Source organism: Macaca fascicularis, chromosome 14, assembly GCF_037993035.2.
Source record: "Macaca fascicularis isolate 582-1 chromosome 14, T2T-MFA8v1.1".
Classification (NCBI taxonomy): Eukaryota; Metazoa; Chordata; class Mammalia; order Primates; family Cercopithecidae; genus Macaca; species Macaca fascicularis.
In genome coordinates, this window is record NC_088388.1 from 4,376,479 (window position 1) to 4,402,600 (window position 26,122).

At 47.2% G+C, this 26,122-nt stretch overlaps 1 protein-coding gene and 1 pseudogene across 26 annotated transcripts in view; one reads left to right on the forward strand and one right to left on the reverse strand.

Moving 5' to 3' along the window:
• The window catches only part of PPFIA1 (PTPRF interacting protein alpha 1), a 119,541-nt gene extending 94,313 nt beyond the window's left edge, over window positions 1–25,228 (reverse strand). For 23 of the 26 annotated variants that reach the window (XR_012422917.1, XR_012422918.1, XR_012422916.1 and 20 more), the window contains exons 1-2: window positions 25,050–25,228; window positions 23,528–23,791 (exon numbers count right to left, since the gene is read on the reverse strand). Coding sequence is in view for 23 of the 26 variants with exons in the window: in XM_065527820.2 (XP_065383892.1) it covers window positions 23,528–23,791 (264 nt within the window). In the remaining 3 variants the exon portion in view is untranslated. Of the gene's footprint in view, window positions 1–23,527; window positions 23,792–24,647; window positions 24,746–25,049 lie in introns of those variants that run through there. The other 3 variants (XM_074012945.1, XM_074012936.1, XM_015434316.4) reach the window with 1 other exon arrangement.
• On the forward strand, window positions 15,616–16,000 carry LOC107127238 (histone H2A.Z pseudogene; annotated as a pseudogene).
• Window positions 25,229–26,122: the final 894 nt, after the last annotated feature.

Genomic DNA, 26,122 nt, shown 5'->3' on the forward strand with positions numbered 1-26,122 from the left:
TGACCCTCACCAACTTTCATCGCCTCGCCATCTCCAAATACCCACTCATGTCTTCTGCAGGTGAATACTGGAATCAAAGTTTAACCTTTATCTACAATTTGCAAAAAAAGAACTGTGCAGCCCATGTGTAGTGGCTCACACCTGTAATCCCAGCACTTCGGGAGGCCAAGGTAGAAGGATCGCTTGAGGCCAGGAGTTTGAGACCAGTCTGGGAAACATGGCAAAACCCTGTGTCTACAAAAAACACAAAACTCAGCTGGGCATGGTGGTGCACAGCACACCGATGGTCCCAGCTACTCGAGAGGCTGAGACGGGAGGATTGCTTGAGCCCAGGAAGTTGAGGCTACAGTGAGCCTTGATCACACTGCATTCTCCAGCCTGGGTGACACAGGAAGACCCTGTCAAAAAAACCAAAAAAAACTGTGCAGCAAGTACAGAATATTTCAAGAATCAGAGAGCTGAAAGGGATCAAATCACTAGTCCTAGGGCTTTCCAACTGTCTTCCTAAGACCCCTTCGAGGGCAGGGTAAAGCAGAGGCTGAGGGTCTCAGCAAGTGGCTCCCCAGGGCAGCTGACTTTGCCCTGAGCCACTCTGCACAGTTTTACCTACGGAAAAGACCCTTCGGAGCCTGGCTTCTTCCAGAAAGCTTTAAACTACAGGGCCCAGTCCGCCTACTTTATTCTACAGAGAAGGTAAACTACAGGGCCCAGTCCGCCTACTTTATTCTACAGAGAAGGAACACAAGACTCCGGCAGATTAAGTGATGGCAGACCAGAAGATGCCGCTGGCTCCTGAGCCACCTGCTCTCACACTCTGTGAATCCGCAGCTCCTACGTGCCAAACGCAGTGGGGTAGGGGGAGTGGCCTTGCCACCACGACTCTGTTCTGTTCCCAAGTCATTGGTTTCATTTGCTTCTCTACTGTTCCAGTGATTTGTTTCAAGTTATCATCAAAATACCAACGAAATTGCAGGTTAGCAAATTTTAATTTTATGATGGGCCAAGAGTTGATTGATGGGAAACCAAACAATAGCGTCACACACTTGCTATGAAGCCAACATATAGCACACTTAAATCCCCTTGTTCTGCACTGTGAAAAAGTTTCTGGAAAAAGCAATGAAGAAGGGGAAAAAAACTGAAACTTTAAATGCCTTGGATTAACCGCGTGGAAGAGCTAGGAACAGAATTAGATGAGCCACTGAAAAACAGGTAGGTAATTGTTAAAAGATCCTGTTTAGGAAATTATTTCATCATTCCAGGACGCATCACTGTGTGTGTGTCTACTGTGTGCCAGGGGCTATGCTCAACACTGGGGACAGAATAGCACCAGGCAGCAGGCCACATGGGCAGGCACTTTGCTCAGACTAGGCACCCATCCCGGGCAGGGAAGCCCAAGCAGCTGCCCTGGCTGCTCAAAGGTGGAGCAGGTACCGAGGGGAGGAAGGGGATCTGACTGAGAGACAAATCCCTCTGCTAAAGAACCGTAAGTGTGTGCACTCCAGTAATACTACAGAGGGACAGAGGGGTGCGAGGAATACTGTTGTGCCCAATCTTTTCATGCAGTTGAAGAACTCTGGAGTCAGACTGCTTAGGTTCAAAAACAGCCGCTACCATGTAATGTCTAGGGGATCCCGAACGAGTTTCCAAACATCTCTATGCCTCAATTTCTTCATCTACAAAATGGGGTATATAATAGTGCTCTGCTTTATAGTGCTGTTACGAGGTTTCAGTGGCTCATTCCGATAAAGAGGCTTAGAGGCAATACACATTCACCATTATCTCATTCTGTCTCCCAAACATCCATATACCCAGCCCCTGAACGGTACCCTACACACAGTAGACAATACCTACTTGCTAAAAACTACTCAAATGATTATTATCTCTAATTTATTGTAAGAAAACAGAAGGCTCAGTGATAAGGGAACGTGACAAAGGTAACAAGGGAAAGGGGACGTGTGAGTTCAGCTAGCTCCAAGCCCACGCTCCACACAAACCTACAGCTCTCCTTGCCACCCTCCCAGCCCGCACCCCAACGTGGGAATCCACACAGGGGAGGCAGAGTGGAATCTACCTACAGAGGCAAGCAGAAAGGATGCACATGGCCTGCTTCTAAACTACTCACTAGCTTGGCGTGATGGCTCACATGAGTGATCCCAGCACCTGGGAGGCCTAGGCAGGGGGGTCACTTGAGCCCAGGAGTTCAAGACCAGCCTAGGAAACATGGGAAAACCCTCTGTCTACAAAAAAATACAAAAATTAGCCAGGCGACTGGCCGGGCGCAGTGGCTCACGCCTGTAATCCTAGCACTTTGGGAGGCGGAGGCGGGCGGATCATGAGGTCAGGAGATCGAGACCATCCTGGCTAACACAGTGAAACCCCGTCTCTACTAAAAACACAAAAAATTAGCCGGGCGTGGTGGTGGGCGCCTGCAGTCCCAGCTACTCAGGAGGCTGAGGCAGGAGAATTGCTTGAACCCGAGATCATGCCACTGCACTCCAGCCTGGGCAACAGTGCTAGACTGTCTCTAAATAAATAAATAAATAAATAAATAAATAACTTAGCCAGGTGTGGTGGCACATGCCTGTGGTTCCAGCTACTGGGGAGGCTGATGTGGGAGGATCACCTGAGCCCAGAGAGATGGAGGCCATGGTGAGCTGTGACCATGCTACTGCACTCCAGCCTGGATGACAGAGTGAGACTCTGTCTCAAAAATACATAATTACATAAATAAACTATTCATTTAAGTCAACAGATCTCCATCAGTCACAAAAAGAAAGAGGAAGGGAAATGCACTGAATCACTGTTTGTAAAGTGCCTTCAGGTAGCACAAAGAGCACAATGCCTGTCGGCTAAGCATCACCCGCCAATGTGAATGTCTCAGCGTCTATGGTGGAGGAAAACGAGCTGAGCCACGGGGCAGCTAAGTAAAATTTTACTTAGAATTTCTTTAAGCCTTCCTGCATCAGTGGGATCTCACACGTAATCACAAGTGAAGTTCTTTAGATTTTAATTTGTATGAAAAGAAATACCACATCAGAGTATTCAAATTAATACTCAGACAAATCAAAATAGTCTCATCCCGCCACATTTCTTTTAGGGTACGTAGGATACTATGGCCTCGGCTGTCATTCATGTTTTCCCCCATAAATTATTTTTAAGGTGGAAGAGACTGCACTAGCTTCTTCACAGCACCTTAAGATTTCAAGAGATGGGCCGGGCGCAGTGGCTCACGCCTGTAATCCCAGCACTTTGGGAGGCCCAGGCGGGCGGATCACCTGAGGTCAGGAGTTCAAGACCAGCCTGACCAACATGGAGAAACCCCATCTCTACTAAAAATACAAAATTAGCTGGTCGTGGTGGCGCGTGCCTGTAATCCCAGCTACTCGGGAGGCGGAGGCAGGAGAATCGCCTGAACCTGGCAGGCAGAGGTTGCAGTGAGCCGAGATCTTGCCACTACCTTCTAGCCTGGGCAACAAGAGTGAAACTGTCTCAAGAAAAAAAAAAGATTTCAAGAGATCAATCGCTCAGAAATACTGATTCATCTTAAGTAGAACTTTAATTTTTCTATATGATTCAACAACTTCAGCATGTCACTACCTGAAATCAATTTTTATATTAGTACTGGCAAAGGTTTAAAACTACATAGGCAGGAAGAATAATTAGTCCTTTGCAAAGCAGAAAAACTTGGAAATGTACAATATGCTTCAAGCTCCCAAATTTATTTTCAGAGTAAAATGAAATTTCCTCCTCCGAATAAGAATGAGACTCTGTGAAAAGAGTATGAACTCCATGGTTAGACCTCCCCTGCCAAGAGAACCTCAATCCAAGTCTGCAGGATTCGGCCAAGCCCTTACTTTTAGCTACAGGGGAAAAAAATCCACAAAGTGGAAACATTTTGTCCACATCTCTAAATTAGCACGAGCAGGCGCCAACAAAGCCTTAGCTGTGCTTCAGTCCTGAGAGTGAAAGAAGGTGCTGTCACTAACTGCTCCAGGATAATAGGCACAAACTGGGACTATTCCACGCAAACCCAACATGTCCTCACTCCGCCTATTGGCGGTGGGTGCCACAGGGCTGGGTGCAAGACTTCTGACCTTACATTTTTACACAGTTCTGGTCTTTTGAACCACGTACATGTTTTGTGTATTTGAAAAATAATAAACTTTTTTTTTTTTACACAAAGTTTCGCTCTGTCACCCAGGCTGGAGTGCAGTGGTATGGTCTTGGATCACTGCAACCTCCATCTCCCAGGCTCAAGCGATTCTCGGGCCTCAGCCTCCTGAGTAGCTGGGACTACAGACATGCACCACCAAGCCTGGCTAATTTTTTTACTTTTTGTAGAGACGGGGTTTCGCCATGTTGCCCAGGCTGCTCTCAAACACCTGAGCTCAAGTGATCCACCTGCCTCGGCCTCCCAAAGTCCTGGGATTACAAGCGTGAGCCACTGCACCTGGCTGAAAAACTTTTTTAAAAATGTGTTTTTGAGAGACAGGGTCTTGCTATGTTAACCAGGCTGGCCTCAAACTCCTGTTCTCAAGCGATCCTCCCACCTCAGCCTCTCAAACAGCTTGGACTACAGGCGTGTGCCACCACACCTGGTTTGAAAAAGAATAGACTTGGCTGGGTGCAGTGAGTCATGCCTGTAATCCCAACACTTAAAAAGCTGGACATGGTGGCGCATGCTGGTGGCGCATGCCTGTAGTCCCAGCTACTTAAAAAGTTTATAAAATGCAAACTCTGAAATTAAGAATAAATAGGAACAAATGAACCTGTTTATCGAATTGGTAATTACTTTGGTTATGTTACAACAAATTGTTTTAAACCCATTATTCTAACTATATATTCTTTTTTTTTTTTTTTTTTGAGACGGAGTCTCGCTGTGTTGCCCAGGCTGGAGTGCAGTGGCGCGATCTCGGCTCACTGCAAGCTCCACCTCCCGGGTTCACGCCATTCTCCCGCCTCAGCCTCCGAGTAGCTGGGACTACAGGCGCCGCCACCACGCCCGGCTAGTTTTTTGTATTTTTAGTAGAGACGGGGTTTCACCATGTTAGCCAGGATGGTCTAGATCTCCTGACCTCGTGATCCACCCGCCTCGGCCTCCCAAAGTGCTGGGATTACAGGCTTGAGCCACCGCGCCCGGCCTATTCTAACTATATATTCTTAAGATGTATTTATTTCTAAAGCCAAAAGAATTGCTAAGGAATCCTAAACTTCACTCAAAGGGTTGATTATAAGAACAATGTATTAAAATGTTGAACCCATTTTATGTATATCATAGATAAGGAAAACAATGTTAATATCATTAGAAATCAAAATCATCAGTTTAAGCTGTATAAATATAAAACAAGGGGGAAAATTTTATTTTGAAGAATCAATATGAAATTGGAAGTTTTAATGAACACTTTTTTCTAGCTCTGGTCCAATGAAAGGACATAAAAGATGCTACCTTCAGCAGGGCACAGGGGCTCACACCTGTAATCCCAGCACTTTGGGAGGCCAGGACAGGTGGAGTTCTGAGGTCAGGAGTTTGAGACCAGCCTAGCCAACATGGTGAAATTCTGTCAATACTAAAAATACAAAAAGAAAAATTAGCCAAGCGTGGTGGTGTTGGCCTGTAATCCCAGCTACTCAGGAGAGTGAGGCAGGAGAATCACTTGAACCCGGAAGGCGGAGCTTGCAGTGAGCTGAGATGGCGCCACTGTACCCCAGTCTGGGCGACATAGCAAGACTCCGTCTCAAAAAAAAAAAAAAAAAGCTATCCCCGTGAAAATGGGTACACCTAGCCCCAAATGCTGATTTCTAAACGCCACTTCCAACTAAAGGGAACCAGGCCTCCTGAGAGGAATGATTTCAGATCTGACGCAGGAAAAGTACAAAGCAGGCCTGGGACAAATTTCTGTGCCAGAAAGCAATGAAGCACTCAAAAACTAATGGGGTCTTGGCAAAAAGACACAGGAGCCAATCTGAAAGGGACAATATGAGCATCCAAGGAGTAACGACGATGCCTGACTCTAATACGCAGTGTCCTCAGTGACTGAGAGAGCTGGAAAGCGAACAAAGGAGAACGCTCTTCTTCGTAGAGGAATATCTGTTCATCACTGTACACAGACGGAGAGCTGGAAAAATCACCTCTTTGCAACTTCCAGGTAAGAAGTGACACGAGCAGGGAACACCAATGGACACTACAACCATGAGGCTGAAAGTCTCCCGGGAACAAGTAATTGCAGAGAGAGAGTCAGAGGAGCGGTCTGCAATCACACCTCAGGCAGTGACCCCACTTTCTACCACCAAGAAGGAGACCTCTGGGAACTGTGAGCCTCGAAGGGATACAAAAAGCAGAGGGGGGGGCCGGGCACGGTGGCTCATGTCTGTAATCCCAGCACTTTGGGAGGCCGAGGCGGGCGGATCACAAGGTCAGGAGTTCAAGACCAGACTGGCCAAGATGGTGAAACCCCATCTCTACTAAAAATGCAAAAATTAGCCGGGCATGGTGGCAGCGCCTGTAATCCTAGCTACTTGGGAGGCTGAGGCAGAGAATTGCTCGAAGCCAGTTGGCAGAGGCTGCGGTGAGCCAGATTGTGCCACTGCACTCCAGCCTGGGAGACAGAGCAAGACTCCATCTCAAAAAAAAAAGCAGAGGTGACATGGGGCATGACTGGAGGGCAAGTGAGAGATGTTGAGCCCCAGTGCAATGGGACCTACACACACTTAGACTTTAAATGTCTGAATTTAAAAATCTAACTATACAAGTTGTTAGGATCAACATCATTATGTAATCCCAGCACTTTGGGAGGCCAAGTGGGAGGATCACTTGAGCCCAGGAGTTCAAGACCAGCCTGGGGCACATAGGGAGACCTCATCTTTCAAAAATAAAACAAAAAATTAGCAAGGTGTGGTGGCACATGCATGTGGTTCCAGCTGCTCAACAGGCTGAAGTGGGAGGATTGCCTGAGCTAGGGAGGTTGAGGATACAGTGAGCTGTGACTCTGTCACTGCGTTCCAGCCTAGGAAACAGAGACCCCGTCTCTAAAACCAAATGTTTTAAAAAAACAACAAAAAAAGGGCCGGGTGTAGTGGCTGATGACTGTAATCTCAACACTTTGGGAGGCTAAGGCAGGAGGATTGCTTGAGACCAGGAGTTCGAGACCAGCCTGGGCAACATAAAGACTCCTGTATCTACTAAAAACAAACAAACAAACAAACAAAAAAACCAAAAAACTTAGCTGAAGTCAAACCACTGCATCAGAATATGCGAATTTTTGAGGATCAGTATACAAAAGGCAAAACCGGATTGCTGAAAGAGCCGTACCAAATTACTTGTTGTAGCTAGAATAAAGTTGGCAAGTAGAAGATATAAAAGGCCTAATCTCAGAAAACGGCTTATTTACAAAGTTGTACAAAAACAAGGAGTCTGCATGTGAGGAACTACCCATGACTGGGAGAGCAGGGAGGGGCTGGGCCAGGATGTGATGACACAGGAGTCTTCAGCCCGAGGGGCGATGGAGAGTTGAAGTGTTCTGAGCAAAGGAAAGACAGATGCATTTTAGAAAGATACTGGCCCGGCGTGGTGGCTCATGCCTGTAATCCCAGCACTCTGGGAAGCTGAGGTGGGCGAATCACTTGAGCTCAAGAGTTCGAGACCAGCCTAGGCAACATAGCAAGACCCCACTCCTCTACAAAATAATAATAATGACATATATGTGTCTGTGTGTGTGTATGTGTATATATATGTGTATAAACACACACACACACACAAAAATTAGCCAGCCGTAATGGCGCACACCTGTAGTCCCAGCTTCTTACAAGGCTGAGGTAGGAGCATTGCTTGAGCCCGATCACACCACTGCACTCCGCCTGGGTGACAAAGTGAGACCCTGTCTCAAAAAGAAAAAAAGAAAGATCTTGCTGCAATGAGGTATAAGATACTGGAAAGAAGCTCTACAACAGCCAGGGGCCATGGGAGTCAACCCAGTGAAGACAAAGGGTTCAGGCCTGAGAGTCGGTGGGCCTCAGGGGTAACCTCCAAGAGATGGAAAGGTCCATGCCACAGGTCCTGGAGACTAGAAGGATAAGGTTAGCGCACAAAAGAGACATAGGGCCGGGAGCAGTGGCTCACGCCTGTAATCCCAGCACTTTGGGAGGCCAAGGCGGGCAGATCACCAGAGGTCAGGAGTTCAAGACCAGCCTGGCCAACACGGTGAAACCGTCTCTACAAAAATACAAAAATCAGCTGGGCGTGGTGGCATGTGCCTGCGGTCCCAGCTATTTGGGAGGCTGAGGGAGGAAAATCGCTTGAACGCAGGAGCCAGAGGTTGCACTGAGCTGAGATTGCGACACTGTACTCCAGCCTGGGCAACAGGGCGAGACTCCATCTCAGAAGAAAAGAGACATAGCCACCTGACTACGTAGAAAACTGCCATTCACAGGAGGGGGACCCATGTGGGGGAAAGATGGTTTGAGTCCATGTTGAATTTAAGGAGCCCAAAGCCTACCCAAAGGAAAGTACACAGCGTGACAGTCAGGTAACGCATCTGCAAGGCACAGGTGTCGAGAGCGGAGGAGTACAGTGGGCAGTGAAACTCCCAAGCAAAACCACCTCCCTGAGTTCTGTCTACACAAACGTAAATGAAAAGCGGAAAGTGCTCCCACATTACATCATCCATGCATTTACCTTGTTCAAACTGAACTACGTAAGTCTGGTTTTTCCATTTCTCTTCATACAACGAAAAGAAATGTGGGCTAAATAACCCTTTTTACCTATGGAATATTCAGCATCTACAACAGTGCATGGCACATACAGACACTCAAAATACCTGAATAAATGTATACATTACATACATAAACATTATGTATACTGCATTAAAACAGTATGCATTTATGTGTATGATAATTAAAAAGTATACCTTGTTCTGTGCTTTATGGGATGGGTGATGTTAAGGGGTTTTTGGGGTTTTTTTTGAGATGGAGTCTCGCTCTGTCCCCCAGGCTGGAGTGTAGTGGTGCGATCACAGCTCACTGTAACCTCCACCTCCCGGGTTCAAGCGACTCTCCTGCTTCAGCCTCCTGAGTAGCTGGGACTACAGGCGCCCACCACCACACCCAGCCAATGTTTGTATTTTTAGTAGAGACAGGGTTTCACCATGTTGGCCAAGCTGGTCTCGAACTCCTGACCTCAAGGTGATCCGCCCATCTCAGCCTCCTATTACAGGCATGAGCCACCGCACCCAGCAAGAGTTTTTAATTTTTGCTAACTTTGTAGCCCAAACCCATGCACTCGAAGTGGCTCTACTCTAACCAGTGGTTTCCACCCTAGGTCCATTCTTCCCTCCATCCCCAGCTCATTATCCACATAGCATGATCTTTTAAAAACTTGGCAGGCCGAGGCAGGAGGATCACCTGACGTCAGGAGTTCGAGACCAGCCTGGGCAACATGGTGAAACTCCCATCTCTACTAAAAATTAGCTGGGCATGGTGGCGGGCGCCTGTAATCCCAGTTACTTGGGAGGCTGAGGCAGGAGAATCGCTTGAACCCGTGAGGCGGAGGTTGCAGTGAGCCGAGATCATGCCACTGCACTACAGCCTGGGCAACAGTGTGAGACTCCATCTTAAATAAATAAATACAAAAATAAAAATAAATAAATAACAACGCAGCCAAATCACATCATTCCCTCCCCTGAGGCCACGATGCACACAAAGTACTGAAGCCCTAAGGTACTTAAACAAAACAGAAACAAGCAAATCTTTGCCTCTGTCTGATCCCATGTCAACGTACCTAGCCAACCTTACCTTGTTCACTCTTCCCTTCCCTCCAGGCTGAGTAACCATGGCCACAGACCCCAGCTTTGACTCAGCTAAATGCTAAGCTCTCCCTTGCTCTGGATTTTGCTCAAGTAGCCCCACTGCCAAGAAAGCTCTCATACCTGGTTCCTCTTAGCCTTCATCTCTCAGCTCCAAGCCAATCCCCTCGAAAGCCTCACCTTCCTGGACCACAGTGTGCTTGGCAGCCCACCCTACTCAACCGAGATAATGGATTTCTTGTGAACCCCTTCATTCTATCTGGATGTGTCTCACAACCCGCACCTGCTTTGAACATGGGTGTACTGTGAAAGCCTTCTGGCGGAGACCCTGTCTGTCTCTACCAGTGTCTGCAGGAGCCTAGAACGGTAATATTCACACAGGGCTCAACAAAATAGGAGGGAGGGCTCTGTCTCCTTGCTGACAATTAAAGGTGTAGAAACAGGAAGACAAGATGGCAAGTTCAGTGTGTGCAAAAGAGAGATGTAAATGGCCAAATATTATTCTGAAAGGATATATTCAACGATTTCATAAACCAAAGAGGATGAAAGCAAGTATGATATTTTAAGAGGTGTTTTACCAACTACTACTAAGAAAGCAGTCAGTAAAGCACATGAGGGGCACCATCTGAAGGGGTAGTCATTAGTATTTATCCTCGGGGAAGAGTCATTTAGCTAGTTTTACCTAATTCCAATTCTTCCTAACTTGTTCACTAAGTTAAGCTTAGCAAGTACCTTGTTTGCAGCACTTAACAAATTACAGTTGTAGCCAACTTTGCATCATATTAGGTGGAAGGAAAAATAATTGCGGTTTTTGCCATTAAAAATAAAGCAAAAACACAAACACTATTGCACCAACCTAATAGCAATACTTGAGAAAAGCTTCTGATTCTTTATACCTAAACCTGGACACTTCCAACATTTGGGGCCAGATAATTCTTTGTTGAGGGGGCTCCACCGCAGAATGTTTAGGAGCACCCCTGCCCCTAGTTGTGACAACCACAAATACCTCTCAACACTGCCAAACACCAGCGTCTCCTCTTTACCCTCCCCCACCCCCATCTCCCAGCAAGCCTGACCATGGCATCTGCCACTCGGCTCTCATCCTCTAGTCCCACACAGTTCTGCCAGGTTGTGCTTTTCTACTGCCCTCTGCCCTTGGATTCTAGCATCCTAGTTTGGGCTGTAACACTTCATGCCCACAATGCAGGAACCGCCTCCTAAACGGGCTGTCTTGCACCCTCTTGCCTTCCCAATCCAACCAGCACACCTTCCACTGCAACCAGCAGAAGCTCACCCATCACTTTGACAGGGAACACCCCTGACACAGGTAGACTTCTTTTTCACTAAGTTTGGATTTGATTTGAAGACCTCATTTGTTAGAGTCTTCTGAGTTTTGTACGCCCTGCCTCAGGGATTAGCAGACTGGGAGACAGACTGGCAAAATTTGGGACCTCGCCTGCAATGAAAGGTGAACAGTCTCTTTTCTAGGTTTCATACATTAGAGTTCTTCAAGCGAGAGGTCTTCTAAAAATCTCATTTGTTGCTTTCAAAAAGACTGTAAAAATCACTGTACTCAAGTTTAAAATAAAATCTCAATTTGAAAATGCAGCTGAAACTTTAAAATGAAATTAGAGAGAAGCCCACAGGCAGTATTTGTTTAAAAAAAAAAAAAAGCACTCGGTTGGTTGGTCAGGCATGATGGCTCATGTCTGTAATCCCAGCTCTGTGGGAGGCCAAGGCGGGCAGATCACCTGAGGTCAGAAGTTCGAGACCAGCCTGACCAACATGGTGAAACCCTGTCTCTACTAAAAATACAAAAATCAGCCGGGCATGGTGATGCGCACCTATAGTCCCAGCTACTCAGGAGGCTGAGGCAGGAGAATCGCTTGAACCTGGGAGGCGGAGGTTGCAGTGAGCTGAGATCGCCTCCTAAACGGGCTGTCTTTGCACTCCAGCCATTGCACTAAACGCCACTGCACTCCAGCCTGGGCGACAAGAGCAAAACTCCTTCTAAAAAAAAACAAAACAAAAAACAAAAAGGCTGGGTGCAGTGGCTCACGCCTGTAATCCCAACACTTTGGGAGGCCAAGGCTGGCAGATCATGAAGTCAAGAGATCGAGACCATCCTGGCTAACATGGTGAAACCCCAACTCTACTAAAAATACAAAACAAAAATTAGCTGGGTGTAGTGGCAGATGCCTGTAGTCCCAGCTACTGGGGAGGCTGAGGAGAGTGGCGTGAACCCAGGAGGCAGAGCTTGCAGTGAGCCGAGATCACGCCACTGTACTCCAGCCTGGGCAACATAGCAAGACTCTGTTTCAAAAAAAAAAAAGCAGCACTGAAAAGAAAACACACATGTGATCAAGTCACAGAATAAACATTAGGGGCCGGGCGCGGTGGCTCAAGCCTGTAATCCCAGCACTTTGGGAGGCCGAGATGGGTGGATCACGAGGTCAGGAGATCGAGACCATCCTGGCTAACACGATGAAACCCCGTCTCTACTAAAAAATACAAAAAACTAGCCGGGCGCGGTGGCGGGCGCCTGTAGTCCCAGCTACTCGGGAGGCTGAGGCAGGAGAATGGCGTGAACCCGGGAGGCGGAGCTTGCAGTGAGCTGAGATCAGGCCACTGCACTCCAGCCTGGGCAACAGAGCAAGACTCCGTCTCAAAAAAAAAAAAAAAAAAAAAAAAAGAATAAACATTAGGTAGCTGGGCACAGTGGTTCATATCTGTAGTGATAGCTACTCAGGAAGCCAAGTCAGAAGGATTGCTTGAGCCCTGGAGTTCGAGACCAGCCTGGGCAACATAGCAAGACCCCATCTCCAAAAAAAGACTAAACACCACGCACACAACCTCTCCTACCTCCCTAGCCTCCTCCTTTGCCACTGCCACATATGTCATCACAAACCCTCCCTTGGTCTGGCACAGGGCAAAGGGAAGAGTAAAGACTAGAGCAGGATGGAAGAGCCCATACAGTGGCCAAGACGGGAACTGGAGGCCAAGGGCTGTGTCTCCCGCTGGGCGGGCCACTTGCTCTATTGTCTTTAAGTGTTAAGTGACTGGGTAGGGGCAAATGGGGGATTCTGATTAGAAACTGGACAATGTCATGAGAAGCAGACTGGAAAAAAAGAAAGAAACTGGACAAGGCAGACTAAGCAAGGTAAGGGGGTTCTGTATGCTCCCTATCAAGTAACGATAACCAATGTCTACAGCCTCCGCACATGCCGCAGACAGAGCGAGCACGCCCGCTTTGACTGCACTTTCAGTGATATGCAGGGTGGCCTGTAGCACGGCAACCCACCAAGAACTGGAAAAGGAGAGTATGACTTAAAAGTCTGCAGGCATCAAAGAGATGCCAAGGCAGCCACAACTGAAGGGACCAATATTCCAAACAAAAGAGAGGCCCACTGAGGTGAGTCCACTATTCAGAGCCCCCACTCTTTCTGTCAATGCATTTGACAATTTGGAAGGATGTGGGGGCAGTACACTGATAAACTGGGAAGAAAACTCAGCAGAAAGTAGCGGCTAAAGAGCTCTAGAAAGCCCCAAGGGTCTGGGAAGACAAAAAGAAGTACAGGCCTGACAGTCAGCCAGGACTTAAGGGGCCAAGATCCCAGAGAAAAGGGAAATGAGCCCAACACTCTGCAAACCTGGCTGAGAAGCTGGGCTTTCAGTAGTCTCATGGTGTTAGGGAGACAAAACTTGGGCTCCAAGACACGCCAAGAAAGAGGGGCCCTGGGAAACACTCCAGGGTTTCAGATGGAACCCCTGGATGGTTACACCGGGAGCAGGGGTTTGGGGGAAGGCAGCTCCAACTGAGGCTTACTGACTGAATCCCAGCCTCTGGTCACCCAGGCCCTGAGCTGAGATGATCTGTTCCTACTCTGGGCATGTGCCAGATGACACAGGGAAACTTTCTGAAGGAAGAGGGCATCCCCCAGTGCTTCTACAGTTTTTCATACATAATGTCTGACTCAATTAAAAAAATAAAAATAAGCCTATCAACAAATGAACCAAGAGAAAAAAGAAAAACAGAAATGGATCCAGAGGTGACCTATATAATAAGTTACCCGACGCAAATGTCAGCTAGTCAAAAATATACTTGACAAAAGGAAAGCATTTCACTAGAGAACTAGAATAGTAAAAGGAATGATGCAGACTCTAGAACTGAAAATTATAACTGAAATTAAGAACTCAATCTATGGGCTAAACGGTGATGGACACAAATGAAGAGAGGGTGAGTGAGGTGGAAGATGGGTCAGTAAAAATACCTGGACTTGAGAGTTTGGGCACAATAGCTCACACCTGTCATCCCAGTGCTTTGACATGTAGAGGTGGGAGGATCACTTGAGGTCAGGAGTTTAAGACCAGCCTGGGTAAAACAGCAAGACCCCGCCTCTACAAAAAATTTAAAAATTAGCTGGGCATGGTGGCACATGCCCATAGTCTCAGCTACTCAAAAGGCTAAGGCAAAAGGATTGCATAAGCCCTGGAGTTTGAGGCTGCAGTGAACAGTGATCGCGCGCACCACTGCACTCCAGCCTCGGCAACAACAGAGTACCTGTCTCTTTTTTTTTTTTTTCCGAGACGGAGTTTCGCTCTTGCCACCCAGGCTGGAGTGCGATGGTGTGATCTTGGCTCACTGAAACCTCCGCCTCCCAGGATCAAGCAAGTCTCCTGCCTCAGCCTCCCGAGTAGCTGGGAAGACAGGCGCTGGCCACGCCCGGCTATTTTTTGTATTTTTAGTAGAGACGGGGTTTCACCATGTTGGCCAGGCTGGTCTTGAACTCCTGAGTTCAGGTGATCCGCCCACCTTGGCCTCCCAAAGTGCTGGGATTACAGGCGTGAGCCACCGCATCCAGCCACCTGTCTCTTAAATACACACACACACACACACGCTGCCTCAAGCCTGTATTGCCAACACACTAGGAGAGTAAGGCGAGTGGATCGCTTAAGCCCAGGAGTTTGAGACCAGTCTGTGCAACACGGCAAAACCCCATCTCCACTGAAAATACAGAAATTAGCCAGGTGTGGTGGTGCGCACCTGTAGTCCCTGCTACTCAGGAGCTGAAGTGGGAGGACCGCTTAAGCCCAGAAGGCAGAGGCTGCAGTGAGCTGAGATTGCACCACTACACTCCAGCCTGGGCAACAGAGCAAGACCCTATCCCAAAAATATATATATACATATATACATATACACACACACACCCCCGCCACACAGGCCAGACACAGTGGCTCATGTCTGTAATCCTCACAGTTTAGGAGGCCAAGGTAGGAAGACTGCCTGAGCCCAAGAGTTCAAGACCAGCCTGGGCAAGAGAGAGACCCAGTCTCTAAAAAATAAATAAATAAATATATATATAAACATGCACATATATACACACACACACACACATCTAGACACATACACAGAAAAGGTCTAGAAAATACAGAAAGGAGCACAAGAGACATGTAGGACATGACAAAAGCCTAATGTATATCGCGCCATTGCACTCCAGCTTGGGCAACAAGAGCGAAACTCCATCTCAAAAAAAAGAAAAGCCTAATGTACACAAAAATGGAGGCCTTCAGAGTGAAGATGAGTGAAAAATAGGAGTATTTATACAGAGAAGAGCCAAAACTTCCAAAATTGATTAGGAACAGGCCACCAATACAATAAATATCGAGTTTTGCTAATGCCTAAAGCAAAGAAAATCTTACAAGCCACCAGAGGCAGCTTCAAATCCTGGTGGAAGGAAAGAGTAGCTGGTGAGATCTTGCTGTGTGTCTGATTAGTCCCTTCACTGCCTTGCCTGTTTGAGCTTCAGCAGAATTGAAAATGGCTGGCAGTAAGGCTGGGAAGGACTCCAGAAAGGCCAACAAAGGCAGCTTCCCACTCACAGAGAGCCAATTTGCAGTTCCTGGTGGGCCGTATTCACTGACACCTGAAATCTAGGACAATCAGTCCTGGACATGTGGGCGCAACTGCCGCTGTGAATAGCACAGCCATCCTGGAGTACCTCACTGCGGAGGTACTTGAACTGGCAAGAAACCCATCAAAAGACTTCACAGTACAGTATATTATCCCTCATTACTTGCAACTTGCCATTCGTGGAGATGAAGAATTGCAGTCTCTCATCAAGTCTACAATTGCTGGTAAAGGTGTCATTCCACACATCCACAAATATCTAATTGGGAACAAAGGACAACAGCAGACTGTCTAAAGGCTGCCTGGATTCCTTATTATCTCAGGACCCTAAACACTCTACCAGCTGTCCAGTGTTGCTGATTCCAGTGAACTGTATCTCTGTGAAAAACACAATTCTGCCTTTCTGTAATTCTACTTGAGCAAGTAGGAAGTTTAATTAGCTTTCCAACCAACAAATTTCTACATTCAAGTCTTAACCATATTTGTTACCGTGGCTTCAAAGAAGCTATTGATTCTGAAGTAGTGGGTTTTGATTGAGTTGACTGTTTTCAAAAAACTGTTTGGATTTTAATTGTGATGGAGAGTTATAGTAACAAACATTTGGTTTTGCACAGACATTATTTCCACTCTGGTGGATAAACTCAGAAAAGTCATATCCTCTCCAAAAAATAAAAATAAAAGCAACCAGAAGGGGAAAAAAAAAAGAAGTATTACTTCAAATGGAACAACAATAACACCAAAAGCTGACTTGTCAAGAAGAAGGAAGTGAGCTAAAAAACAATGAATTCGCTGCTACAAAATGGTGCAAGGAAATGACCATGAACCCATAATTCTATACCCAGCAAAATCATTCTTCAAAAGTGAAGGCAAGTTGGGCACGGTGGTTCACACCGGTAATCCCAGCACTTTAGGAGGCTGAGGCAGGCAGCTGCTTGAGCCAAGGAGTTTGACCCCAGCCTGGGCAACATGGTAAAACATCGCCTCTATTTAAAAAAAAAAAAAAAAGGCCAGGAGTGGTGGCTCATGCCTGTAATCCCAGCACTTTGGGAGGCTGAGGAGGGCAGATCACAAGGTCAAGAGATCGAGACCATCCTGGCCAACATGGTGAAGCCCTGTCTCTAGTAAAAAATACAAAAATTAGCTGGGTGTGGTGGCACGTGCCTGTAGACCCAGCTACTCGGGAGGCTGAGGCAGAAGAATTGCTTGAACCCCGGGGGCAGAGGCTGCAGTGGGCCAAGATCGTGCCACTGCATTCCAGACTGGCGACGGAGCAAGACTCCATCTTACAAAAAAACAAGAAACAAAAAACTAAAGGTAAAATAGAAAATTTTCAGGCCAACAAAAATGACAATTCATTATCCACAGATATGAACTAAAAGAAATGCCTTAGAAAGTTCTTCAGGGAAAAGAAATACAGGCTGGGTGCAGGGGCTCACATCTGTACTCCCAGCACTTTGGAGGCTGAGGCAGGCAGATCACTTGAGGTCAGGAGCTTGAGACCAGCCTGGCCAACATGGTGAAACCCAGTCTCTACTAAAAATACAATAATTAGCCGGATGTGGTGGCACACGCCTGTAGTTCCAGCTACTCAGAAGGTTGAGGCAAGAAAATCGCTCAAACACGGGAGATGGAGGTTGCAGTGAGCCGAGATTGTGCTACTGCACTCCAGCCTAGGTGACAGAGTGAGACTCTGTCTCAAAAAAGAAAAAAAGAAAAAAACAAACAAACAACAACTGCAATCCCCGACAGAAACATGAAACAACAATAAAGAATGAAGAGCAAAAAAAAAAAATGGTAACTATGAGGATAAATCTAAATAAACATTAACTGTACAAAACAATTATGATACTGCGAAAAGTATATCTAAAACTAAAATACATAAACTTGTAAGACGCAGCTAAAAGTGTGTAGTGGCTCACACCTGGATCCCACTGTTTTGGGAGGCTAACAGCGGAGGATCACCTGAGGCCAGGAGCTGAAGACCAGCTGGGGCAGTACAGCAAGACGCTGTCTCTATTTTTAAAAATAAATATAAATTAAATTAAACTGAAATATATAAAACAATGACACAAAAGGTAGGAGGGAGTTAAATCCAGCTCAAGTATCTAAGGAAACAGCAGTGTCTGGGAAGCAGTAAAAGTAATAAATCAGGCTTAAATTGAAAATGTATACTGTATCTGTGCAGGTGGCTACTAGAATTTGAATTACATGACTCAAACAATTGATATAACTGATGTACATAGAACACTACATTCCTATCAATATATATTACTTTCAAGTGGCTGGGAAACATTTAACAAAACTGAGTACATGCTGGGCTATTAGGAAAGTTCAACACATTTCAAAGGATTTAAATAATGCAGAATATATTTAGGGATCTTAAAATAATTAAGCTAGAAATCGACAAAAAGGTATCTAGAAAATCCCCACACCAAGATTTGCCGGGCGCGGTGGCTCAAGCCTGTAATCCCAGCACTTTGGGAGGCCGAGACGGGCGGATCACAAGGTCAGGAGATCGAGACCATCCTGGCTAACACGGTGAAACCCCGTCTCTACTAAAAAATACAAAAACTAGCCGGGCGAGGTGGCGGACGCCTGTAGTCCCAGCTACTCGGGAGGCTGAGGCAGGAGAATGGCGTGAACCCGGGAGGCGGAGCTTGCAGTGAGCTGAGATCCGGCCACTGCACTCCAGTCTGGGCGACACAGGGAGACTCTGTCTCAACAACAACAAAAAAAAGAAAATCCCCACAAACAGGGAAGTTGAGAAATACACTTCTAAAAATTGTATGAACAACAAACAACACCGCAGCGAAAATTACAACATTATTTTTACATAAAAGATAATGAAAATTTGACATATCAAAACTTGTAGGCCGGGCGCGGTGGCTCAAGCCTGTAATCCCAGCACTTTGGGAGGCTGAGACGGGCGGATCACGAGGTCAGGGGATCAAGACCATCCTGGCTAACCCGGTGAAAACCCATCTCTACTAAAAAATACAAAAAACTAGCCGGGCGAGGTGTTGGGCGCCTGTAGTCCCAGCTACTCAGGAGGCTGAGGCAGGAGAATGGCGTAAACCTGGGAGGCGGAGCTTGCAGTGAGCTGAGATCCGGCCACTGCACTCCAGCCTGGGCGACAGAGCGAGACTCCGTCTCAAAAAAAAAAAAAAAAAACTTGTGACATGCATCTAAAAGTGTGTTTAGAGAGAAATGTATAGGCTTAAAAACATATATTAGAAAGAAAAAAGTTAAAACAAGTATCTATTCAAGAAACTAGAAAAGGCCAGGTGCAATGGCTCACATCTGTAATCCCAGCACTTTGGGAGGCCAAAGCGGGTGGATCACTTGCGGCCAGGAGTTCGAGACCAGCCTGGCCAACATGGCAAAACCCCATCTCTATTAAAAATACAAAAATTAGCTGGGCGTGGTGGCGGGTGCCTGTAATCTCAGCTACCCGGGAGGGGGCTGAGGCAGGAGAATTGCTTGAAACCTGGAGGCAGAGGTTGCAGTGAGCTGAGATCATGCCACTGCACTCCAGCCTGGGAGACACAATGAGACTCTGCCTCAAAAAAAAAAAAAAAAAAAAAGACATATACATATACATATATATATATATATATAAAATCTCAAAAAACGAAGTTTATTTTTTTTATTTTTTTTATTTTTTTATTTTTTTTTTTTTTTTGAGACGGAGTCTCGCTGTGTCTCCCAGGCTGGAGTGCAGTGGTGATCTCGGCTCACTGCAAGCTCCGCCTCCCGGGTTCACGCCATTCTCCCGCCTCAGCCTCCCAAGTAGCTGGGATTACAGGCGCCCGCCACCACGCCCTGCTAGTTTTTTTTGTATTTTTAGTAGAGACGGGGTTTCACCATGTTAGCCAGGATAGTCTCGATCTCCTGACCTCGTGATCCACCCACCTCGGCCTCCCAAAGTGCTGGGATTACAGGCTTGAGCCACCGCGCCCGGCCACGAAGTTTAAAAAAAAGTAGAAATTGGCCGGGCGCGGTGGCTCAAGCCTGTAATCCCAGCACTTTGGGAGGCCGAGGCGGGTGGATCACGAGGTCAGGAGATCGAGACTATCCTGGCTAACATGGTGAAACCCCGTCTCTACTAAAAATACAAAAAACTAGCCGGGCGTGGTGGCGGGCGCCTGCAGTCTCAGCTACTTGGGAGGCTGAGGCAGGAGAATGGCGTGAACCCGGGAGGTGGAGCTTGCAGTGAGCCGAGATCACGCCACTGCACTCCAGCCTGGGAGACACAGCGAGACTCCGTCTCAAAAAAAAAAAAAAAAAAAAAAGTAGAAACTAATGCAATAGAAACAAATGTAAGTAGAAAAAAAGTAAAGCTAACAGTTGGTCCCTTGAAAGAACTTACAAAACTGACAAACCCTCAAGACTGATTAAGAGACAATATACGAATTACCAATATCAAAAATTATTAAAAGGGGACATCACTACAGATCTTGCAGATAATAAGGACTGTAAACCACTTTAAACTTACAAATTGGAAAGTCTGGGTGGCCTGAACAAATCCCTAGCAGGGAAAAATGCTTTATCTAAATAGACACATGAAGAAATACTCAAAATCCTACATCTACCTATAAAATTAATTCTAAAAATACTACAGGAGCTGGTTTTGCCAAAGAATGTTTTCAAACATTTAAGGAAGGTAACACAAATTTCGAAGGAACTCTTCTAGGGAGTAGAAAAAGAAGGAATATATTCCACCTTGTTTTACGAAACCAGCATAACCTCAATACCAAATCCCAACAAGGGCACTGAAGGAAAGTAAAATTACAAGTCAATCTTTCTCGTGAATATAAATGCAATAATCCTAAACAAAATATTACCAAATACAATCCAGTAAAAGGAGAATACATCAAGATCAGGTTGGAATTATTCTACAATTGTAAATCTTTTTTAAAAGGGAGGTGCTCTTTCTCAGGAGTTCCTGAGGTTGTTTCCCCAGGCTACAAACAATAAGCAATTAAAAAAAAAAAAAAAAGCAAGGTGCAGTGACGTGCATCTATAATTCCAACTACCTGAGAGGCTGAGTGGGAAGATCACTTTAGCCCAGGAGTTCAAGGCTACAGAGAGCTATGATGGCGCCACTGCACTCGGGGCTGGGTAATGGAGCAAGACCCCACCTCAAAAATAAACAAACAAATAAAAACAGTTAAATTCCCACATAACAGAAAAATCACATGACTGTCTCAAAAGATGCAGAAAATCCATGTTAAGAAATATAACATCTGCTCATGGTATTTAAAAAACTCTTGGCAAACTAAGAAGAGAAGAATTTTTACATCTGGATAAAGAACATCTACAGGGCCAGGTGTGGTGGCTCACAATGGAAATCCCAGCACTTTGGGAGACCAAGGAGAGAGGATTGCTGGAGACCAGGAGTTTGACACTAGTCTGGGCAACCGAGTGAGAACCTTTTTCTTAAATTACCAGATCTCAAGACAGACTATATCTACGGTAATTTAGACATTGTGCTATTTATGCAAAGATGACAAAAAGATCAAAGGAGCAGAAGAGAGTCCAGAAACAGACCCACACACTTACAGTCACTGGACTGAGATGACATAGATGACACTGCATGTAGTACACTGGGGAAAGAATGGTCTTTTTAAGAAATTATGCAGGGTCAACTAGATATCCATTAAAAAAAAAAAAAAAAGAGAGACTCTTGGCCCCATCACATACCATAAACAAAGTCAATTTCAGACAGAAGATTTAAAAATACAGTTTTCAGAAGACAATGTAGAGTATCTTCATGAACTTGACCTAGCAAATTTCTTAAGCAGGACACAAAGAGCATTAAACATTACTGAAAAGATTGATCAACTGGGCTACATTAAAAATTTAAAACTTCTGTGTATCAAAAGATACCACTGAGAAAGTGAAAAGGTAAACACGAGAGTCTAAAAACAATCTGTCATGCACATATGTACTCAGAATATAGAGAAAACTCCTTCAAATCAGTAAGAAACAAAATAGACAACCCAACCAACCGATGGGCAAAAGATAACCGTCTCACAAGACATCCAGATGGTCAGTGAACACAGGAAGAGATGCTTTACCTCTGCATGTTCCTGGCCATCAGGGAGCAGCAAATTCAGACCATACTGAGCCACCTACCAGCTAACAGCCACCAGAACAGCTAAAATTAAAAGACCCAACAAGGCCGGGTGCAGTGGCTCAAGACTGTAATCCCAGCACTTTGGGAGGCCGAGACGAGTGGATCACGAGGTCAGGAGATCGAAATCATCCTGGCTAACACGGTGAAACCCCATCTCTACTAAAAAATACGAAAAACTAGCCGGGCGAGGTGGCGGGCGCCTGTAGTCCCAGCTACTCGGGAGGCTGAGGCAGGAGAATGGCGTAAACCCAGAAGGCGGAGCTTGCAGTGAGCTGAGATTGCACCACTGCACTCCAGCCTGGGGGACAGAGCAAGACTCCGTCTCAAAAAAAAAAAAAAAAAATTGTAGTAATAAAATTCGACCTTCATAAACTTAGTATTTTATAAGATTAAAATGAGAAAAATCTTAATGATTCTCTAATCCAACAAAAAAGGAACATACAGCTCTAATGTCAAATCATTGTTGCTATAAAGGAAACCCACGTTTGGCTCATCAATCTTCCCAGAGAACTGACTACAGCCAAGAAATACATTAAGGCTAGTAATTATTCATTTACTAAGTTATCACTGCAGACCCATCATGTGAGTATAAATGTGTGTTTCTGCGGGTCTACCTGAATGCACCCCAAAGGCACTTAGGATGAGTAACATGGGGCCTAGACAGCTCTGAAACACCTAAGTAACCCACTTCTCTCCCACTATGCTCCGTGACACTCACCTGACACTTTTCTAGTTTTTACACTTTCTCCCTTTACCTACCATTAAGCAAATCCTCATTCAACTCCATGAGCAAAGTCTTTCAAACACTGGTCCAAATGTAATATACTCAGAGAAATAATTTCAGTTGTTCTAAGCTTTAAATTTTTTTTTTTTTTTTTGAGACAGTGGTGCAATCTTGGCTCCTCTGCAACCTCTGCCTCCCTGTCTCAAGTGATTCTTATGCCTCAGCCTCTGAGTAGCTGGGACTACAGGTGTGTGTTACCACGCTCCACTAATTTTTGTATTTTTGGTAGAGACAGGGTTTTGCCATGTTGGCCAGGCTGGTCTCAAACTCCTGACCTCAGGTGATCCGCCTGCCTTAGCCTCCCAAAGTGCTGGGATTACAGGCATGAGCCAACACACCCGGCCTAAGCTTTAAAATTCTCGTCTACCAAGGAAGAAGTTCCTAAGGAATCAATCTCCAGTCTTCTATCCCCTAAAACAAATGTGACTTACAAAACCTAGATGTTCTGATAAAGGTGGGCTATCAAAATAATATTTTTTTCTGTGAAATCCTATTTGTCTACTAAATTATATTAGGAAATTAGAAACACATGAGACACAATCCATGGGAAGCACAAGTTTAGCAAGAGAAGGTTGAAGACAACAGACCACATAGATTGGTTGCTTCAGAGCCCTTTTTCAGAAACTCTGGAGAACTTTCTGAACCTAGGCAGTTCCCAAAGATAGGAATGAAAATAATGAGGTATTTTCACATGACTTTAGAGTACAACAATTTGTTCTCCCTAAGAAGTTTAATCCCTAGGAACTTTGTATTTGACTTAGAAACACCAGAAACCATCATTTCACAAATGGTTATGGAAAATACTCATCTGAAACATTAACAAAAGATGACACCAATTAAAAAAAAAAAACATTTAGTGGAGAATAATCTACAGAGTCTCAAGTTAAAAGCACTCATACCTGTGGAAGTGCCGTGTTGAGCTGTCTCTGCAAGGAATCTCTTTCATGACCAACCTCATGTAACTTCCCCTGGGTTAAGGCCAGCGTTTCTTGAGTCTCTCTCAGTGTGTCAAGAAGGCGGTCCCTTTCTTCCAACATGGAGACCATCAACTGTTCAAAATGTGAATCTGCGTCTGGCTGCGAAGGGGAGCCGGAACCATGGCTTCCACCTCCTCCAGGGGGGCCTTCTGCTTCGCTGATGGTCGGCATCACCTCGCACATCATCTTGAAATGAAAGAGCCAGGCTACAGTCATCAAGTGCAGAATACAGGTTCCCACAAATATGCAACTTTACAGGTATCTGTAGCTAAAAAGAGGGGCAGCCTCATTATCCTCAGATCTGTTACGCTTTGTGTGTAAATAAGCTGGGAAAACATATACCGGGCAAATATTAAGTGCAGAAATACACAACATGAAGACATTAACACAGACCAAAATCCAGGGAAGGGGTCAAGATACCAGAGGACTACCCTCACAAAAAAGGGCAAACCCTGGGGTAGTCTGTTTGCAAAGCTGTACTTGTTTTTGTCGAAAACAAGTGTGCTTCTGTTACCTAATTTTTTTTTTACTTCCCAGTGGGGGGGGGGGGGGGGAAGAAAGTCAAAACACATGTCACCCAATCATTTTTCAGGAAAAGCACAGAAGGAGCATACAGCCAGCAAAACTGACAAGTACAAAATCCATCAGGCATCTTGCAGGAATGTGTGCAGTCAGCTCCTGTGAAGAACTGACGGCTCCCTGAATTCTTGAGCTGGAGCTGGTGAGCACTAAAAGGAACTGGATTCGTTAAACGCTGGCAGAAGTGTTTTTTTTCAATGGCTGCAACGGTTGATCAGTCAACCTAACTTACGTAAGTTTACAACCGAAAAAAAAAAAAAAACTCACAATGGAAATATAGCAGGTCGATATACAGCCGGAGGCGGCTAGGAAAGAGGGAAAAGTGAAAGGTGAGATGATGAGAGGCTATTAAGTGTCTGGGATGTAAAGACAGCGCGAGGGGATGGGGAAGTCGCTTCTGAGTCTTTCGGGCAGTATTCGGGGCGCGATGGACCCCTGAGAGAGGATGGCCCAGGCGGCGCACCTGATGGGGATGACCTCCAGCCTGCTCGAACCGTACTCCTTCCCCTCCTGTATCAGGTGCGGCGGGAGCCCCGGACCCCGGAGGTGAGGACCGTTGACAACGGAGCCCGCTCGGGCCGGGGCTTTCAGCGGCCGCAGTTCCCCGCCCCTCGCCCCAGCGCCCAGGTCACGGGGCGCAGGGCTCGGGGAGGGGCGGCGCGCAGTCCCCGGAGCCATCCCTCGGGGCGCTGGGGTCCCGCCAGAGCTCTCCCAGCGCGACCCGGCGCCGCGGCCTCGCCCCCACCCGCCCCGGAGCGCACCATTCCTCGCGAACACATCCAACCGGCTGCGTGGCCGCCGCGGAGACCGGGACCAGCCGGTGACGCCTGGGCCCCGAGCCTGCCTCAGTGTCCCGCTCCCTTACCTTGCTCACCGGCGGGAGCGGGCGAGGAGGCTCCGCGGCGGCTCGCGGGCGGCTGCTCGCTCCGGGCGAGCTTGGGAGCCGACGAAGGCAGCCCGCGGCCGGCGTCCGCCTGCCCGCCCCACGCCGCGGCCCCGGGGCCCGCCGCCCCAGTCACTAAGGCCGGCCCGCGGCCGGACACTGGCGGAGCGGAGGAGGAGCGGGCCCGGCTGCGCGGCGCCGGCGTCGACGTGCCCGACGTCGAGCGCGTCGGCGCGAGCGTCAGCACCGCCCCGGGGGCGGGGCCCGAGGAGGACCGCGGCCCGAGTGCGCAAGCGCTGTCGCCTCAGGAGGGGGCGGGCGGCTGCTCCGGGGAACTGATTGGCTGAGCGAGACGGGAGCCACGCCCCCAGGCCCCGCCCGGGTCGGTGGGGGGGTCTCCGGGATGAGCCACAGGTGGGCGCTCAGGTGCTCGCCGGGTCAGCGTCTTCCTCCGGGCATCCCTAGTCTCCTCCCACTGCTGCGGGGACGCCGGCGGCCTTTGCCGAGTATGTGCCGCGCCTCGGGTTCTGAGGCGGACGCGTCCCGCACGTCAGGTCCCTCCCGAGCTGGAGGCGCTGGATTCGCACCTTGTGAGGAAGAGCGAGCCGAGGCTTCAGCCACTGCCGCGGGCCCAGACCCCTCCCGCCGCGTCGCTCCCAGGGTCTCCCCGGGCCTGATCGGGGTTCAGCAGGACGCGGTTCCCCCCAGGACCGACTTACGGAGCGCAGCCTGCTGCACCTGGGGACGCTCCGGCGCAGCGTCCAGCGTGCAGGCTTTGCCGCTGTGGCTTTCACTCTGCAGCGTGGGCCCGGGCGATTCGGGAAGCCCGCCTGGGCTTCAGCGCCTCCGATGTAGGATGGGAAAATGATGCAGACCTACCTGCGAGGCTGCTTTAAGATATGAATCAGATGTGAAGAGTGACTAGTTGAGAACCTGACGGGCGGCCCTGCAGAAGTCTTGGTCATTTCATTCTTTCCGCAAGTTTTGTTTTGTTTTGTTTTCCCAGACGTTGTTTCACTCTCGTCGCCCAGGCTGGAGTGCAATGGCGCCATCTC